The sequence below is a fragment of the Heteronotia binoei genome, chromosome 4 (genome assembly GCF_032191835.1).
Source record: "Heteronotia binoei isolate CCM8104 ecotype False Entrance Well chromosome 4, APGP_CSIRO_Hbin_v1, whole genome shotgun sequence".
Classification (NCBI taxonomy): Eukaryota; Metazoa; Chordata; class Lepidosauria; order Squamata; family Gekkonidae; genus Heteronotia; species Heteronotia binoei.
This window is the reverse complement of record NC_083226.1, coordinates 143,395,156-143,407,273: the sequence shown is the minus strand read 5'-3', so window position 1 is coordinate 143,407,273 and position 12,118 is coordinate 143,395,156. Positions and strand designations below refer to the sequence as shown.

At 36.7% G+C, this 12,118-nt stretch overlaps 1 protein-coding gene across 1 annotated transcript in view; it reads left to right on the top strand.

The window, feature by feature from the left end:
• The window catches only part of IPO11 (importin 11), a 107,162-nt gene that overhangs the window by 40,842 nt on the left and 54,202 nt on the right, over window positions 1–12,118 (top strand). Inside the window, exons 14-22 of the mRNA XM_060235924.1 lie at window positions 1,428–1,475; window positions 2,428–2,533; window positions 3,529–3,655; window positions 6,238–6,271; window positions 6,376–6,416; window positions 7,398–7,514; window positions 8,527–8,640; window positions 9,708–9,823; window positions 11,916–11,992. Coding sequence (XP_060091907.1) covers window positions 1,428–1,475; window positions 2,428–2,533; window positions 3,529–3,655; window positions 6,238–6,271; window positions 6,376–6,416; window positions 7,398–7,514; window positions 8,527–8,640; window positions 9,708–9,823; window positions 11,916–11,992 — 780 coding nt within the window. The remainder of the gene's footprint in view (window positions 1–1,427; window positions 1,476–2,427; window positions 2,534–3,528; window positions 3,656–6,237; window positions 6,272–6,375; window positions 6,417–7,397; window positions 7,515–8,526; window positions 8,641–9,707; window positions 9,824–11,915; window positions 11,993–12,118) is intronic.

The following is a 12,118-nucleotide window of genomic DNA, read 5'->3' as shown; positions in this document are numbered from 1 at the left end:
TTGAAGTCAATTGCACTTGTATCAAAAACAGTCTTACTCATGGGCACCATATAACCTTCTTGAAACACAAATCAAGCAGAATTTTTAAGTGGAATTGACTTCAAACAGATTTTTATAAACCTTATTTGTATTGCTTTTGAATAGTGTAATCCTTCTTACAATGCAACAATCAAAGCAAGCTTTACTTGTTTCACCAGGCCAAGCTATTGCTGAAATGCAGGACTAGCTCTTACAGTTTATGATAGAAGCAGGACCAAGAGATACACATCTTTGTTTCATCACTTGCAAGCTCCAGATTCAGCTGACCAGTGCTTGCCCAGGTTCATGTCTCCTCCCTGTCACATGTGCCACTGCCAACAGGATCTATGCAGTACAATTGCTGCCCACCCTCCCCTTGCTATCACTAGTGTGCAAGTCAAGGTTAATAGTAGAATAAGTAAAATAAGGTTAATAATTGTGGGATTAAAGCTGGACTGTGTGTGTTCTGTTTAAAGTGTTGGTGTGGTCTAGAGGAGTAAAAGACAGAGAGACAGCTCTGAAAGCAGGATTTGCCAGACTAGAATTGTCTGTAAGTTTCACAGTCTAAAATAAGATACGGCTCAGCTTCACATAGTGTCTGAACTAAGCCAGGATTCTGTTCTGAGATCTGCTGAACTGTCTGACCCTAAGAATGGTCTTTTCATTGAAAAAAAAAAGATGGGGGTGTTTCCCATAGTCATTTCAACCTCCTATTACATCTATAAAATGGGTTGAATCATACCAAACATAAGGGTTGGTTGCATATCCTGCACCTTCCTCCATCAGCCTCTGAGATATCTGAAAAGTCAGTGCTGGGAGGGTTAAGGGGAGACTTTTAGACAAGATCCCCTGATGCATGGGGGTAGGCTACAGTAAAGGGAAAAAATTTCCCTTGCCCTTCTGCTGGTAGAGTTTCAAAAGGTGGAGGGGAGAAGTTGGAGCTAATTTGCAGCGCCCCCCCCCCAAACCAAAAAACCAAAAACCACCCACACAGTCTGCCAGTCTGACTGTGATGCTGTAGTGATCCCTAGTACCAGCTGTTCAGTCTTATGCAGGAGCGAGGCAGTGCTCTCTAGATACATTATCTGAAGATGTTTTTATTGTTAGCCAAGCATACATGCATAAGAAAAGATGTTAGAACTCGTTCCAAATAAGCTTGGTATTCATGATATCTGTCCAGATGGAAGATGAGACAAAATCGGCTGTGCCCTCAAGTGAGGAGAGAAGGCAGTGTTAGGATGAGTGAAATAGCCTGGCTGCATTTCAGTGTCTTGCCTTTATCAGTAACTTAACTCTAGTACCAGTAGTATTAGGAGCTACCATTGCAGAATGAGATCTTAAATCTGTTGCCTAGCACCTGGTCTGTAAAAATAAACGTAATACATTTGATCTATTTCCCTTTATTTCAGGTCCTACCAATGTAGATGATACCCAAACTCTGCTGATTAAAGATGCTGGTAAAATTCAGTTTCTTTTATTTTTTTAATTTCTATTAACAGGTTCTGGTTGTTTGTTTTCTAATATATTCTAGTATTCGGCATTACTTGATTTTGAAAAACAATATCCAAATAAGTCTTCCAGAATAATTCAATAGATTAGTTTGGCAACAAATCTAGAACTAGCAAGTAGTCTTTATGGTTTTTTTCATATTTCTTTCCTAAAATCTGTTTCTGGGATATCCAAGGTTATTCAGGAAAAATGGAGATAAATATCTTTTTTAAAAAGCAGTATTTAGTAATTGGCCAGATGGGCTGAAAAGCATTTGATATAAATGGTGATTAGTCATGATTCTTAAATAGACCCTGCATATTTAGAGATCGTATATATCTTGACTGCAAGATCCTGGAAACACATAAGAAGGAATACCTATTGCTGCTGTTTCTTTTTTCTGAATCAACAGGTAGACCAACTTTGGAAATCTAAAACTACACTAGACAGAACATATTATTCATTGTCAGTTCTTAAATTTTATTTCGCATACTCAGTATTACTTAGTGTTCAATTTATACATAATATATAACTGGAGAGCCAGTTTGGTGTAGTGGTTAAGTGTGCGGACTTTTATCTGGGAAAAACCGGGTTTGATTCCCCACTCCTCCACTTGCACCTGCTGGAATGGCCTTGGGTCAGCCATAGCTCTGGCAGAAGTTGTCCTTGAAAGGGCAGCTGCTGTGAGAGCCCTCTCCAGCCCCACCCACCTCACAGGGTGTCTGTTGTGGGGGAGGAAGGTAAAGGAGATTGTGAGCCGCTCTGAGACTCTTCGGAGTGGAGGGCAGGATATAAATCCAATATCTTCTATCTTCTTCTAATATAATAAATAAAATTTATATTGAGCATAGGCATTTTACAAATGTTTGAATTAAGTTTTTTTTAAAAAGAAATAAAATTCTACATCTTTTCCCCCTGCAGTGTATAATGCAGTTGGGTTGGCTGCATATGAGCTGTTTGACAGTGTGGATTTTGATCAGTGGTTTAAAAGTCAGCTACTAGCAGAATTGCAAGTGACTCATAACAGGTAAATGAACTAACATCTCATCTCTTGGCTTGTGAAATAAATTTAATAAGGCTTGAAGGTAAGATTCAGAACATGTTGGATTTAACCCACCCCCCAAATAAATCTTCATTTTTTGGTTATGCTTTTGAATTCAGGAAATACAGATTTAATGCCTCAAAAGTAAGATGAAAGAGAGAAATGTGAAGTGCCTTTTAATAGTATCTCTTTTTATATAAGAATGTGCAAGTTTGGAGTTGTATAGGAACTCTTCAAGCTGCTTGTTCTCTGGCTGTGGAGTATGGACTTGGCATTATGTATTGCCACAATATCTTCCTTGGCTGCTGTTGCCTCCAGTAATTTTCTTCCCATGATTTGCAGCGGACTATATGCAACTCTGATGGATTTGGGGAGGGAACAGGCTCTGTTTAGTGCTACTCAAGTCATCCAATATTTACCAGGTCCCTACAGCTTTGTATTCAGTATTGTTTTCCACTGGGGCTTAAGCTATAAAGGCCGAGATTCTGATAACTAGAAGTGCTCTGTGCATTATTCAGATTCCATGGTATCTCACATAGTGGACAGTACACTACTCTAATGTGCAAACAAACTTGATATCTTGAAAAATACTTGACAAATTATTATAAATTGGCTAAGGATTTAATTGTAGAGTTTTTGAAAATATTTAAATGCACCAGACCTGACTCATGGTATATATAAAATTGGCTAAACTTAAATAAGCAGAATTTTTCTCTCTGAAATAATTAATGGAGGCTTTTGTTTGTTCTAGCATAGAAATGGATATGTAGAATTTATGTTCTACTGTATTTTTAGCTGTTGCTGAGAGCAAGGATGTGGCATACAGAGATGAGTAGCTAATATTGATGCAAATAATGTTTGTATTTATGGATAGAAACTAAATTCACTAAAATATTTTTGTAACATTGGGGTTTAAACTGTAGAAATTGATACACTTTTAGTAGCCCTGTCCTCAAACAGTAATTGTTTCCCTTTTTAAGGTATAAGCCAATACGTCGGCGAGTAATCTGGCTAATTGGACAATGGATTTCTGTGAAATTCAAATCTGATTTAAGGCCAATGTTGTATGAAGCAATCTGTAATTTGCTTCAAGACCAAGACCTGGTGGTATGTATATGTACCATTATCTTTGACAAACATTTTGTACTTGCTTATGATGTACTTTGCCATTCCTCTCCAATTTGCAGATAGTGTGTGGTTTTGATCGAATTCTAATGTTACGGAGATCTATAGGATGTGCTATCTTTGTTAGCCTGGAGTCAATTAAAGCTAAGACATTAATGGAAGTTTTGTAGGACCATGTTAGTCATTCCTTAAACTTGTAGCTGCACACATTTAATCTCTTGAAATTTGTGAGAGGGACTATGGCTCAGTAATGGAGCATCTGTTTTGCATGGAGAAAGTACCAGACATTTCCAGTCAAAAGGAAGAGATAATCTACAATATGAAAGACCTCTGTATAGACTGTGGAAAGCCACTGCCATTCAGAGTAGACAATTATGACCTTAATAGACCAGTGGCCTGACTCAGTATGAACCAGCCTCATGTGTTCTGAATTTTCTTACCATATTCACTCTTTAGGTCAATTTGGCCTCCAAAGAAGTTCACAACAATCAGAATCCAGTTCAAATAACAAATTAAACACAAAAATTTCCAAGGGAGAAGATTCTCATTGATGGCACTGTGAGAGGTCTTGATTAGGGTGGATCCAGGCAAAGGGGAGGGATGCATTTGTTTGGGAAACTGTTGGTATGTGTGCATGCCAAAGTCATCTCATGTGCTTTTATTTGATTTCCAGACACTTTATTACTCTTTCATTTCTCTGTATGTTATTTCCAAATTAGGGAGGCAGTATTTACTGGCCTGTGTCTTTTAGATGGGCTTAATTTTCTTTTTCAAAATTAACCATTGTAATGACAAGACAGATCCATGTCTTGGAGAAGACAATTTCTTTTTAAACAATACACTCTTTTGGAAATTTTTTGCTTGCAAAAGTTTGTAATATGTCATGTATAACGTTTGTGCTGTGTAAAATAATAATAATAATAAACTTGGAAAATAGTTCTCAAGGGCAGCAATATTCTCTGCAGTCCCCTGTGATGTTTTCTCTGCAAGATTTGTATAAGATCTTGGGGCTTTTGTACAATTAGCAGGATACAGCCCTTTCTAACGGTAGATAAGGACTGGAAAGTGTTCAGAGTAGAAAATCCCTGAATTTTTCTATTTGGGAGTGCCCAAAATAATCTTTTGCCCTGGAGATGCTGTTTCTTGTCCTTTCAGTTATTGAAAATTTATCCTTACACGGACACTGTTTGTTGACATCTCTGGCCTAGCATGTACAATGTTTTTCCTACTTCACCAGTATGCAGGTAGCTTGCCTGTCCAAACTAGTGTCCACACGAGAAGACAAAGTTACTTGCAAGTGAGCTTAGGAGAGGGAATCCTGGCCACATCTGTTGACTATGAGCTTGATAATTTGAATCTAAAGATTTTACTCTGATGGTCCAGAATTGAAAGAAGGTCACATGAGCTGGAGTTGCAATGGTGTTTTCTAAGGAGATTCAGTTGGGAATGATCACAGTGTTCTGGTTCACTACCAATAGAGCCATCAGAATCAACAGTCTATGTGTCATAGAATGGGCAATTAAGTATCATATACATCAAAACATGACGGTAATGAATCTCTCAACATACATACCTCAAGTACCTTACATGTACCCAAATCTGTCAACATTTGATGGGCGCTTTGTATGCATGCATTTTGCCTTGTTAGATAAGGTGAGAAATGTTTCAGAACAGTGCTCATGCATTATTAAAATGCACACTAACAAAGATAGATTTGAAGACTTTATTTGGACAGTTGCTGCCTTCTGCGTGGTTTTACAGCAACCAGAGGTCTTCTCTATGTTATATATTACCTAATGCTTAGTACTTTGATCTGTCTGAGATACCCACGTTTTACCCACGTTTTAAGACGTGGGTAAACTGTCACCATTTTAAGATATGGTATGAACATTTATAAATTTAGTGCGAATGCAGTTGAAGCTGCTGAGTAGGTAGTTCTGACTGACAGATAGTTCAAATAGAAGGAGGTAAAAGCCTTGAAAAATACTAAAATTTTAATAAAGGAGATAAGACACACAACTGCAGGGCATATCAGTCTGAAGCAAAGCTGTATTGTGTTGAATAATTTCAGCCATGGACTTATTGTACAATATTAAATTTTTCTATCTTTTCTTAACCATGGTATAATCAATAGCAAGTAACTGTCAAATAAAAAAAAAAACTTTTGTTTTATCCTCAGCTTCAAACGTTGAATATTTGTTTCAGGTTCCAAGAGAAGTTACTTATGTATATATCTTCAATGTTATTAATTTCAGGTAAATTAAAGTATTATACATGAGCTAAAGTTATGTGCCAAGCTGAGATCAGCATGAAAAGGTGGCAAAAAACATCTAGGAAAATATTTAAGAAGCTATATAGCAAAAAAGGGGGCATTGTCTAAACAAGTTCTTAACATGATTTTCAGATTAAAATTGCTGTGTTATATCTTTTGTGTGTCTGCGTTAGGAAAAAAGTATACCCAAAGAGAAATTTAAATTTTGCATATTGGAAGGCATGTTTTTTAAAAATAAATAAATGCAGCATTCTAGACAACATGGAACTTCAAGGTTTCTTTTTTCTTTCAGGTCCGCATTGAGACAGCTACTACTCTGAAACTAAATATCCTTTTTCATCACTGGAAATATTTTGATTGACTCTTTCAAAATATTAATTGTTATGCACTGGAATAGCAGAGATTTCAGTTTTTCTTAACTGCATATTACCTGTGGATGACTTTGAGTTTCGGACGGACCAGTTTTTACCAGTAAGTATTTTTCTTTGTAAGTGCAGAGGAATAGTTCAGCTGAAGGAACAGTGAAGGGGAGGTGTGTGTTTTATATTTGATTTTAACTTTAAAAGCTGTCTCTTTGTTTAATGTTCCTTTTTTCTGGATTTTTAAAATGTTCATAATGCTGGCGCTACAACACTTAACATGACATTTGCTTTCTGAAAAGCATTTAATTCTGAAGAAAGGTATATGATTAAAACTAAAGGACCATGTCCTCTTGGATCTGCCAGTGATTTCTTGTTGAGGAGGAAAATTTGAAGTTCCTTAAATCTTCACATGCTGATTATCGACTTAAACATGAATTTAATGGATTTATTGAAAGAGTAGTAATAGAAATCAAATATTTGAAGTCACATAAAATCTCTAAAACATGTTGGTTTCTTGCTGTAGACCACCTTATGATTGCAAGACAGGATTGCAATGGTGTATTCCAGCAGGTTTGCAATGCTGTATTCTCTGAAGCCTTTCTGTGTCTTTCAAGTTTTGGTGTATAACATGCTACTTGACGGCAGAGAGGAGTTTTGTAGTTAAGAGTAACTGATAAATATTATCAAGACTGTAAAATCAGGACTATAAAAGCTTCTTCAGTGAATCAAGTCTTTTCTAGTTCTGTTATATTTCTCCTATTTTAAAACTGGCAGGGAGTCAAGAAGGAGGGGCCCCACAAAAAGGAAGGGTAAAGAAAAAGTACAGGGAAGAAAGAGGGCAGGAAGTTGAGATTAAGAAGAAAAAGAGCTACAAGAAAACCTCATATAGAGCCTAGGAACAGGAATAAATCATATGCAGGTTAGTATTAGAAGAGAGGTTTTATGAGGAAGATTTCGATGTTCTGGGACTTAGATTCATGGCCTCATAGATACAAACCAGTATTTCATAGGGCCTCTAGAAAGATGAACTAAAGTCTGTATTCCTGGTGGTGTCATTAACACAAGTTAATACATTTTGTTTTTTTTGCAGTATCTGGAATCCATGTTTACTCTGCTCTTTCAGCTACTTCAAGAAGTTAGAGAATGTGACACAAAGATGCACGTTCTTCATGTTCTCTCTTGTGTGATTGAAAGAGTCAATATGCAGGTAATATGACAATCTGAAATAAAAACTCTTCCATTATTCTTCTAAATTTACAGGTCCACAGAACATAGTATAAATCAGTAAGATCTATATAACTGCAGTAGTTTTACTCCTTTTTTCTTTGTGCTACATACTTTTATAACTTTGTCAGTTTTTATGATTTTTTCAGTCTTGTACAACAAGCCAATTACCAGATTTTTTTTTACTCAAGTGTTTGTGTGATTCTTCTTGAACATGCAAAAAAGATAAACTGTTGCTTTTTACATACAGTAGTACATAGAAGAGAAGCATGGTAGCCCCATTCACGCCTACATGCAGTTGCTCATTTGTCAACATGGAGTCTAGACCCATAGGAAGCATATACATGTAAGCACCATCATTGGGAATGCTGTCTTTTCATTATTTCTTATTACAGGGACGAGGATGGAGCCTATTGCGCACAAGCTGGCAATTTGTATACTGTCCTGAGCCTTCCATGGAAGGGTGGCTTATAAATACAGTCAATCAGTCATAAATTGAATACATTATTAAATAAATCAATTAATTGCAGATTGATGCGATGGGTGTTGGAGAATAGCATGCTTGTGCTGAATCCCTCTGCATATGATGTCATATTCTGTATCTGTGCAAATATTCTGTGCAATATTCTGGTGATTCTGTGCAATATTAATATGCATTGAAATCAGCATGAATGCAGAGGGATTCAGCACAAGCGTGCTATTTTTCCAACTCCCAGCCCACCAGTAAAAAGTATAGAAAGACCTTGCCTGAGACTCAAGAGCAGCTGCCAGTGTAAGTTGACAGTGCTGACTTTGATGACCAAAGGTCTGATTCAGTATAAGACAGATTAATATTGTTCATGTTTAGTAGAAATCATGGAAATAGCTGTATTTTTGTTAGTACATAATCATGATGAAGCTTCTTGGCTCACTGATCTTATAATCATAAAAGGTGATTATTTATTTAATTTTAGAACTGATGTTTTGAAACAGTATCATTTTGCTACTTTTTACAGATACGACCATATGTAGGATGTTTGGTTCAGTATTTACCACTACTTTGGAAACAAAGCGAAGAACACAATATGCTCAGATGTGCTATCCTTACTACCCTAATTCACCTTGTCCAGGTACAGTGTCTGCTTGCTTTCTTTTCTTTTTTTAGAGTTAGCTTGTGTACTTTAAGGTATACTGGTAAAAAATTTAGAAATATCCAAATTCAAAAGAGAAGCTAGAAATCAGCTTTATTAGTTCCTTGATAGAAAGGGGATGAAAGGCTCTGATTCTTATGTGGGACACTTACATGTGTAAATTTCCCCACTGACTTTAATCTGAGCATAAAGAATAGTGAACAAGGATGCTTGCTGGTGGAGGATCTCTCGATCATGGGACTGTAGACTTGAGGGGTTGATCTCTGCTTCACTTTACAGCAAGATAACAGGATCGACAGCAGCATCCTTCCTTTACTGCTCATTCACATTATTCTGTTTTCAAGAATTGAGATTTACATTGGAGGCCTTCCTTAGCAGATTCTGTGCCTTCCAGACAAGCATATCCCTTTGCAGCTCAGGAAAAGTTGAACACCATTTCCCCCCCCCCCCCTTGTAAGTGGAAGAATTTTGCACATGTTTAAAGGCATCTCTTTTCTCTTAATTCTTTACCTTAATTTTCCAGTGTTCCATCTGCGAATCAGAAGAATATATTCTAAGACAGCAAATTTGCTGCATTGTAGTAACTTTGGTTCTTGGAGATTATATTCTCTTGATTCTCACAATATACCATCCTTTCTTATTTCAGCATCCAGTATCTTACACTGGAAAAAAATGAGGATTGCTGAGTATAGATTGATATATTTTTGACCATTGGCTAATCCCATCACTTAAGGTTTGATACAAAATCACATTATGGAGTCTTTGCTGTTCTTTTGCAAAGAATGGAAGTCATTTAACCAGTCTTTTCCACACCTAGACTTCGATCTTGACAATATATCTAATCCTGAAAATTCTAGGTTCAAATCCCAGTGCAAATGTATTTTAGGCAAAAAACTACCCTTTAAAACATTCTGAGTTGCTTGGCTTTTTATAGCGTTTAGTTATACCATTCTGTTCTGAAACCTTTCAAATTGTAATAATGTTATTACTCATGTTTGTTAATGGAGAAACAGTAGAAACATTTACGCATTTTGTCATTTCTTTAGGGTTTAGGAGCAGATAGCAAGAACCTTTATCCTTTCTTACTCCCCGTTATTCAGCTAAGCACTGATGTTTCCCAGCCCCCACATGTGTATCTTCTAGAAGATGGATTAGAATTGTGGTAAGCTTGTTTCCTTTTGTGTCACTATCCAGAAGAAATCAGAGTGTTTCTTTATTGGAGTTATAAAATGCATATCATGAATTTACCATGGACCCAGTCCTAAATGGTCTGGGACCCTCATACCTTCAGGACCACCTCTCTCAATACGACCCCCTTGAACCCTTCTGTCTTCATCACTGCAGGTGCCTGATCTACTAGGTCATGGGTCTTCTCAGTAGTTTCACTGCCCTCTGGAACCAGCTCCCCAAGGAGGTTTGAGCCCTGTGGGAGCTATTAAGGTTCTGTGTGGCATGGTAGGCTTTCTTGTTTCATGCAACATTTAATTAACTAAGAGAAGGGTTGAGCTAGCTGGCTTTGCTGATTTGTTCCAGAGCTGATGACTGGTTGAATTTTTAGTTAGAATATGTTTTGTTGTATTTATTTGTATTTATCGGTTTTATTATTTATTTTTACATTTTTATGCATTGTTGTAATATGATGCCCTGAGTCCTCTGTTGAGGAAAGTATGTGGGTTATAAATAGAATGAATAAATAAGAAGGTGACATAAATAAATGAATGAATGAATGTTCAGTTACTAAATTAGCATTTGCTATTTTTTCTAGTGAATGAGGGGTTATTTTGTAGAGTCAGAGCAGAGGACAAATTAGTTTCCTGCACATGGCTTTTAATTGAGATATTGTCATATTGAGATAGGTAAAAGATCCAGACTACGTTTAATGTCCCTGTAAAGAATCTTGAATGGATGTTGTGGCTCTTGTTTTTGCTCCAGATTGAAAGAGTGGTGTTAGTCCAGAGGCTTATACGTTTTCCATTGTCCTTAAGAGAAGAGGTGGGAAGTTTAGTGTTCTTTCCTGCCATTCAACATATTGGTTTACTATAACCATTCTTATGGAATTATGGGATTTTAAATGTGAACATTTTTTAAAATATGTAATATATAATGTTAGCATTGTACCTCATCTGTCCATTAAATAAATAGTGTCAGAGGCATGACTGTGTTCTGGACCAGTAACTTCTGAACTATATCTTATAAAAGACAGTTTTTCCTTCAGTTTCCTGAGGATAAGCGCTGCTGTATCAGTCCAGGAATAACATAAAATGAATGACAGGGACCTTATTAAGAATTTCTTGAACCAACAGTCTGTGAACCACACTTGGGAAAGCTGTGTCTTTTATTAGTTGTCATTTGTGCAGTAGCTTATGTGCAGGCAAAAGTGACATTTTTCAGTGAAAAGGTGGGAAATCTATCACTGCAGTTGAACATTGTATTCATAGTTTCTAGCTGTTGTACAGAGCTAAGGGATTAAATTTTTAGATAAGAGACAGAACTATGGTGAAGAGAGAGAACAGTGTCTGAAGAAGAGTGAATATGAGAAAGTGAAGGAGAAAAGTGCCAAAAAAGTTTATGGGATCTTTTTAAAGCCAGGGCTTTTTTTGTAGCAGGAACTCCTTTGCATATTAGGCCACACACCCCTAATGTAGGCAGGGCCTGCATAATAGGCCACACAGCCCATCTTAGGCCACACACCCCTCCAAAAGCTTACAGGGTTCTTATTACAGGGCCTACTGTAAACTCTTGAAGGATTGCCTATATCAGGGGTGTGTGGCCTAATATTGTTAGCCGCCCTGAGTCCGCTTGCAGAGAGGGCGGGATATGAATCTAAGGTAAACAGATAGATAAATAAATAAATAAATATGCAAAGGAGTACCTGCTACAAAAAAAGCCCTGTTTAAAACATATTAATCATGGATCAGCATCGGATATATTAATTGGTAATATGGTAGCACTTCACTATTGTAGTACTTCCCTCCTGCCAGTTTTCTGCCTACTTCATTTTTTTCAGATTCCCCTTTCGCAAAAAACTATAAACATCTGAACACCATTAACCTCTGCTTAAAATACTGTTTTTAATAAATATGAATGGCAGGTTTGTAAACAACTACAGTAACTTTGAAAGATTACCAGAGTAGAATGTTTTGGTTTTTAATAACATGTTGATTTTAGGAAGCTTTAACAATGTTAGACAAAAATGCATTTAATGTTTAGATTAAAGGTAAGTGTGGATTGACAATACTATATTTTTCCACTAGGCTAGTAACATTAGAGAATAGTCCCTGCCTTACTCCAGAACTGTTGCGAATTTTTCAGAACATGTCTGCTCTTCTTGGTGAGTGTCAGTATTATAACCTATGTATGCATCGAAAAGCTGTGCTTCAAAGCTATGGCTTCCATAGCACTTCTTAATAAGAAAAGGAGTTTACTGATCCTTATCCTGTTCATCTGTGTAGGCCAA